Source organism: Aptenodytes forsteri, unplaced genomic scaffold, assembly GCF_000699145.1.
Source record: "Aptenodytes forsteri isolate BGI_AS27 unplaced genomic scaffold, ASM69914v1 Scaffold289, whole genome shotgun sequence".
NCBI lineage: Eukaryota > Metazoa > Chordata > Aves > Sphenisciformes > Spheniscidae > Aptenodytes > Aptenodytes forsteri.
This window is the reverse complement of record NW_008795025.1, coordinates 2,720,615-2,727,746: the sequence shown is the minus strand read 5'-3', so window position 1 is coordinate 2,727,746 and position 7,132 is coordinate 2,720,615. Positions and strand designations below refer to the sequence as shown.

Sequence of the window (7,132 nt, the reverse complement as noted above, 5' to 3'; positions counted from 1 at the left end):
TTAACTACCATTTGGAACAAAGCTTTTTTTTTTTTTATTCAGGGAAATTTTCAAGTTTTGTTTCTTTCAGCAGGCTTTCTGCTACCTTAGTAAATGCAAAACATTTTTTTTTTTTAATTTAGTACAAAAGCATCCAAAAATAATAGGTAAGCTAGGCTTGCCAAGCTTGTAAGGATAACAAGCACGACTATTCCTTACACTCGCTACTGGCCACTTGCTTAAGTGCCAGTACTCTTGATTCAACTCAGTTCAACTCAAATGTCAAAAGGCTTTGAAGGTCAATGCAGCAATCAGCTAAACATCAAAGCAGAAACTGCCTGGAAAAAGTCTTTCCTTACCTGCTGTGTTTGTTGCCTCTGAATTGCCCTCACCTTCGGGACAGGGCTCTCTCTAGAGGATGAGGACTGCTGCCGGGACCGGCTCCCATTCTGAATGGATTCAGTCACCATGGCCCCCGACACTCCCGACATGCTGCCCGTGCTCCGCAAGGAAGCGCTGTGTGGCAAGGACTGCGGTGCTTTGGCCCTGGCGCCCAGCCCAGCCTGGTCCATTTTGCGGATCTGTGCTTGGCTGCTGCTGTTCTGGCGGGGCAGCGCAATGGGGATGTGCTTGTCTGGGACCGTGTGGCGCCGGGAGAAGTCCTCGCTCTGCGTGCTGCGCTTGGTGAAGTCCTCCATGCTGCTGTTGCTGGGTCCGCTAAGTTTGAAGTCTTCGCTGTTGCTTCGGCTCCGGGAACTGGCAGTGCTCAGGTTCTCCAGGCTGGAGTCAACAGAGGCCTTCGGCATCGGTGGGGTTGGGTTGTTGAGATGGTAAACCGGGTTCTGGAACGACAGAGGCTGGAGGCTGCCCTGTTGGTTCAAAGCCGGGTGCAGAGGCCTTCTCACCTGGGGAGCACTCTGGGGTGTGCTCTGAGTTTCCCACAGCTGTTTGATGTTTGCCACCTGTGTGATAGAGAGCTGGCTGCCAGCCAAGCGCAAAGGCACATCGTGCATAATAGAAGCATGGTCACTGTGAGCCGTGTGAGGATCCTGGAGATCCATGAGAGAGATGCTACGTCCATTGGGCAAGACGCTTTCCCTTTCATCCTTATCTGAGTAAGTCATGCTCTGGGTGGATGCCTGCTGAACCAACAGTAAGGTCTTGCCCCTAAAATATCCATCTACATTTTCCTGGGTTGGAGACTTCAGCTTATGCAAGTCACTGTGGAGTGGAAAGGAATTTGGTTAATTTTTAAGCAGCCAAGAACCTGAGAGATCTGTCCCAGAGAAGTCTTTCTACCTCATTTAACCTCCTCCCCTCATACGAAAGCTTCAAGGAACTAGATTTCCTTTTATGAGCTCTTTGTGTTCAAGTCAGAACACACTCTTCCTTAATTACCACTTTATCTTTGAGAATTACACTTGATTCAAGAAGTGCTTCACCTTTAGTTTTTTCACAGGTGAAGTGCAAACCATTCCCACCAAATCCTTCCCCTTTAGACACTTCTGTCTCCAGCAAGACTTCAGAGCAGTTCAGATCCCATTTAATCCTTCGCCAGCATTATGTATTGTGGGGGGCTGAAGATTCAACAGGAGTTGTGTGAAGGCTCCTGTAGATCTAGATGTAAGCTCAGAATGCAGACACTTCCACGTGACAAAACTGGCCCTCATACCTGACAGCACAGAAACTACTCTGAGACCACAGTATCCAAGCTCTTTGGCAGTCCTGCCATGTCACAGCTTTTTGCTTCAGATTAACAGCTATTACAGTGTGAGAAATGCTGCACTGAACAGAAGAGGGACTATTTTTGCTGTTCCACCAGTGACAAGCTCCACCTACGGCCCAGTTTTTCCATTAGCAGTAAATAAGTGGCCCTGTCACCAGAAGGAAGCATTATGGCTGACTACGCATCCGGTCACTCAGACTGGAAGTAAATTGCAAAACTGGTTTTTAGCAGCTGAAGTCATTGACTCCTAGAGACTTGTTTGAGTCTTGGATAAATCAAAAGCTTCAGGTCTCCAGTGCCACCTTGTGCACCGTCTTACTGGGACTGTGTATTCGCCGTGACAGAGGCCCAAGCTCCCTGCTCTTACAGCTGGCCTGGGCAGACAGTTCAGGTGACGAAGCACTCAACTCTTAACAGGCTTAACAACCCCCTTACCCACATCTTCCCTTGAGCTCTGGCTGTTACATACCCATCAGTGGGGTCCTCAAATATCTTCTGAAGCCCTGAGGAGAGACTGCCACTGACATTTGGACTAGAGCTGTGCTCAGTGAAACGCCTCAGCTGCTGCTGTATCGGTGTAGGGTTGGTCATTGATTTGGTGATATCAGCAAGAATACGAGGAAGAGGTCCCAGTTTTGCCACGGTCGCCTGTAGGAAGGAATTTTCACCCTAATTGGACAACAAGCACCGCGACATCCGCCAGTTTTTTTGATAACGATGCACAGAGTCGGAGGGGTGGAAGTGGAAGGAAGGAGGGTGGGTGGTTGTGTGCGGGTGTGCCAGGACCGTAATGCAGTGTTACGGAGCAGCGTAACCACGGCGACGAGATGGATGGAGGAGACGAAACGGGGTGCAGCAGACATTGAGGAAAGAAAAGGAAATAGAAAAGAAATTAGGATTGACCCCCAAAAATAAAAATCATGCTCAATAAAACAAAACTATTGCCATTCCAATGCAAAACTATCATGCAAAGCAAACTAAATCCAGGGTGGGTGAGGTCAAAGTGAAAACTACAGTATCTACTCATTAAAGGGCATTCAAAGACTACAGATTCAGCTAGTGGGGGAAACTTTCCAGGCAAAGGGTGTCATGTGGTAAAGGAAATGCATGCCAACAGACAAGGGGATGCGGCATTCAGGGGGATCATGAGAGAATTGCAAGGGTTGAGGGAGATGGGGAAAGGGAAGGTTTTCATTTCAAGCGCCTTTTGCTTTTGGCATCCTACACTGATGCCATCTTCTGTAGCACTCTGTTATCAAAAACTAAGGCGTTCTTCCCTACTTAAAAGTGAAAAATAACTGCATGAAAACATCGACGATCCCAACATTATCACATCAGTCTGGGATTAAATGTGTAGCTGCTTGTTCAATTACGTGTTAGCTCAGTGTTGGCCTGGCCTAGGATAAGAGCAGCTGACCTTCCAGCAAGGAAGGCTGCTCGTTCAGGCTCTTTGTCTTTCTCCCCTCTTTGGGTCACTGCTGGTTATATTATCTACAGGGCATCTTCAGCCTCTTGGGACTGCAGGAAGAAGGTGAAAGTGCTGGAGGTTTATAATAAAGTAAAACTCTGCTACAAAGATAACGTTCTTTTCAAAAACATATCCTTATTTTTCCTGTAAGCAGGTATTCAGTCAGTCAGTTTGGCTCCAGAGAAAGTTCTCTTTACAGACACTTTTGTACAGCACTTCTTCCGTGTCTATTAAAGTCTCTGAGGTGACTTCTCTCATTGTTTCCCAGTCATTACCTACAGTAAAGCAGTACTGCAATGTAACTTTACCCCTTAATTCTCTTTTTAGCAAACCACTATACCAGCTCCCAAGGGCCTGTTAGGATAGATCTATGCATCTAACCTACAGAAAGGGCAAAGCAGATCTGCTTTGACTGTTTACCCAGGTCTGACTCCTCCCTTTCCTTGCTGCCCAAGACATTTACGACCATTGCATTCAGAGAGCAGCTCACAGTAACTAACACCAAGTCCAAAGATCCATATGCAGTTCTAAAGACTGGAGCTGGGTTTCTCTTGATCTAATGCCTGACCAGCTGAAGGGAGATGGCAGTGTTCCCTGCACTGGTGGGTTTACCCCGATTTGTAGAAATGGAGGATCTGGTCTTTTGAGTGCTCACTTTGCCCGTTTTCCTGAGGCTGCTGAACCATCTTTATAGCTGACTTTGCTGCCTGCGACATTTTGAAGGTACACTGTGTGCATGTATGAGGGAAACGGAAAAACAAGATCATAAATTCTTATTAAACTAAGATTAATATATATTGCCTTTTTGAGTCAAGGACATTTCAATTTACTCTGATGCAACAAGCTCAGTTTTTTGTTTTCTGTTTTAAATAACGTATCGTGAGAAAATAGATACCCAACAAATAACTATTTTGGCAAACCTTAATGCAATAAAAATGTTAAGAGTGCATTGCAATTCACCTCACCTCTCCAGTTTCAAAAGAAAGAATAACATAAATGGAATATGGACAAAATAATGCACCTCTAAAAGTTGAAATATGGAACAGTTCCAAGCACTTGCAAAAAAAATAATGACTCACAGCTCAGCTTTTCTGGATCTTATCAACTACCTTTGCTATCAAGGTTTTAATGATTTTGGATCCCGCAAAGCCACATAGCTAAGGAAGAGCAAACTACTGCCTTTTCTCCTTCTATAGCTAAATGGAAGCAATGCTTATTGTTGGCGATGTCTACTGAGATCAGCAGAACAGAATCTGGACAACGCATATGACCCCAGCACAATACACAGCAGAAAGCATCTTGCTTTTGTTACAGGATAAAACTGAGAGTGGATCCAGGTTTTTACATGGCATCCTCTTGTATACTAAAAACTAATCCAAAGACTACAGAAATGAGAACAGCTCAGCAGGCTTTGGATCAGGTCTTTAATGAGAACAGTTCTGCCTGGCCAACACATTACTCGATCAGAGCTGGGCAGGGTAGGGCCTGGTGTGCAGCAAAGTACCTCCATTAGCATCAAAAAAGGCACTGCAACATTTTCGTTTTCTGTCCAAACACCCTCCCTTTTTTCCAGCTCACTTATGAGAAAGGACTGGCTGCTCAGGGAATTCCAGGTCTACTTTTAAGCGCTGCCCTCTCCACCATTTAACACCCGTCCTTACTTAAGGCTCTGCAAAGTGTTTGCACTACTGCTGAAGACCAACCGCTTCACATGCCCTGCTTTAGGCCCTGATCTGAAATCACGGAAAGAACAATTGTGAAATACCACTATCAAGTATTCCTCTCAAAAGCTGTTGAATAAGTTCTCCCCAAAGCAGGCTTCAGCTGCTCCCTTGATGTTTCCTAGTGTTTACTGTTGCTATGATACAATCGCCAGATTCACCCTCCCGGGCCTCCGGCCTGCTTTACCTTATCAAGTTGGGACACAACCTCCCACAAGAGGGAATGCAAAACTGAGAGCTCTCTGCCCAGGTCGATGTAGCCCTCAAATCCAGGCATGTTTGAGATGGTATCTGGATTAGAGATCTCCAGGAGAAAACGCTTCATTCCTCCCCACTCATGTTCCAAAAAGTCATTCATGAAGGCCATATACTCTTCCTTATTACCAAACCTGCACGAAAGGGGAGGGGGAGGAAACCCAGTCAACAACCTCCAAACAAAATACAGAGTACATGTGCTTACAGACAATTACTTAAATGCTTAACTTTAAACCTGCCTTTCTGAAGATTTGGTCTGGGAGGAAAAAAAAAAAAAAGGACAATTTAAGAGATTCACTGCTTTCTTGGACTTACTTAAATACTAGTAATTCACTGTTCATATTATGATCAAGGGCTCAACAGACCTCTCCCCCCTCCCTCCCACAGACACCCTTTCTCTTCTCCCCTTCTCTGCATCCCCTCCCCTGTAAGAGACATGTCGCGCCCTTTGTATCATTCAGCTCGGAATTCTGGAGGAAGAAAGGAGGAAAATCATGATCCTTGGTGGGAACGGGCTTTTTTTTTTTTTTTTTAAATAGCATACACACTGACATGCTAATGCATGGCTCTTCTTGGTTTTATACTATATCCCCTCTGCTAAATTCAACACAACCCAAATCTGCATGTGAAAAGGAGAATTTATCTAGCTCAGTGCTGAGGTGTCTCAAGGGGAACAGTGTTCACATATAAGTGAGAAGTTTCCTCCTTTTCTAAAGCTGACTTCAATTTGACAAAGAATTAGCTACCTGCAAACATGACTACCAAGCAGGGCTCTCCTTGCTCCATAGTAACCTGCAGTGACTTGCACCCCTACAGGCACAGATTTCAGTTTTATTGTCACCACCTACTTCGCAAAATTGGCGAGATTCTGAATGACTTTAGCAATAAGTGTGAGTGTGCGAGATGTCCGGTCATCAGGATACTCCTGCATGAGGCTAAAGAGGCTGGGGGACATGATAGCGGGGCACAGGAAGCGGAGGAAGAGGGAGGCACTGATCAGGCGTTCACTGATGTCCTGCTTGCCCCTGCTCAGGCACTGCTGCTTCCAAGATGCAAATACCTCCTTCAGCTCACGAGGGAACACGCTGAAAAACAACAAACCAAGAAATAAAATTGCATGGGCAATGAGATGCAACAAGTTGAACTGGTGACCAATCACCTGAAATAATTATCTGTGAGAAATCATCATCGGCTCTTTTTTTTTTTTCCTTTTTTCTCTCTAGGCTAGGAAATGTCATTAGGCATCTATTCTTAGATCCCCATTCAATCTGGTGATACTGAAGTAGTCTTTAAAGCATCCCTTGTTCATATATGTTAAGTGAAGCCATTTTCAGACACACTGATTTGCAAGCTAAGAACTACTTATCCATCACTACCGTGGAGCAAACAGGGTGTTAGAATATTAAAAACAAACTGAACCAAACTGAACTCATCTCCATAACTGAATTTTTTTCTTTTTGCTTGTTAAGATCTCTCAGTATTTTGCATGTGCTTCGTCCTGAAGCAGAAAGGCCATTCTTCTTTCACTACTACTCAGAAACAGAGATTAACAGAAATCTCTCTGCCAGCATTTCCTCCCTGTGATTTCCTGTTCAGTTCTACAGATCTAAAGGGTCTGAAAGTTTTCTATACACATCAAAACTTTCAGCTTTTTATTCCAAGTTCAAGCTAAGCTGTTATCTTCTCACTTTATTCCCTCCTTATTCAGTCACAGCTCAGTATGTGTTCCCTTGGCAGGGTATTTCAGCAGAAGCTCCTGTCAGGTATGGTGTGTGGGACTGGAACCCCTCAATTTGGGCACAAGTTCCACCTGCAATATGGTGTCACACGTAGGAAGATAGGGAGGAAAGGAAACGAAGGCAGTCTCAGAAGATAGATGGGTCTATGCTATTTCCCTGTACAACTGCTGTTTTCTCATCTTCAGAGGAGGAACGGGCACCCTGTAAGCAAATGACCTAATGGGGGAGAAGGGGAGGGGAGATG

The 7,132-nt window shown here is 45.1% G+C and overlaps 1 protein-coding gene across 1 annotated transcript in view; it reads right to left on the bottom strand.

Moving 5' to 3' along the window:
* The window catches only part of RASAL2 (RAS protein activator like 2), a 153,311-nt gene that overhangs the window by 16,898 nt on the left and 129,281 nt on the right, over positions 1-7,132 (bottom strand). The window contains exons 11-14 of the mRNA XM_009275864.2: positions 5,998-6,234; positions 5,082-5,283; positions 2,175-2,374; positions 339-1,200 (exon numbers count right to left, since the gene is read on the bottom strand). Coding sequence (XP_009274139.1) covers positions 339-1,200; positions 2,175-2,374; positions 5,082-5,283; positions 5,998-6,234 — 1,501 coding nt within the window. The remainder of the gene's footprint in view (positions 1-338; positions 1,201-2,174; positions 2,375-5,081; positions 5,284-5,997; positions 6,235-7,132) is intronic.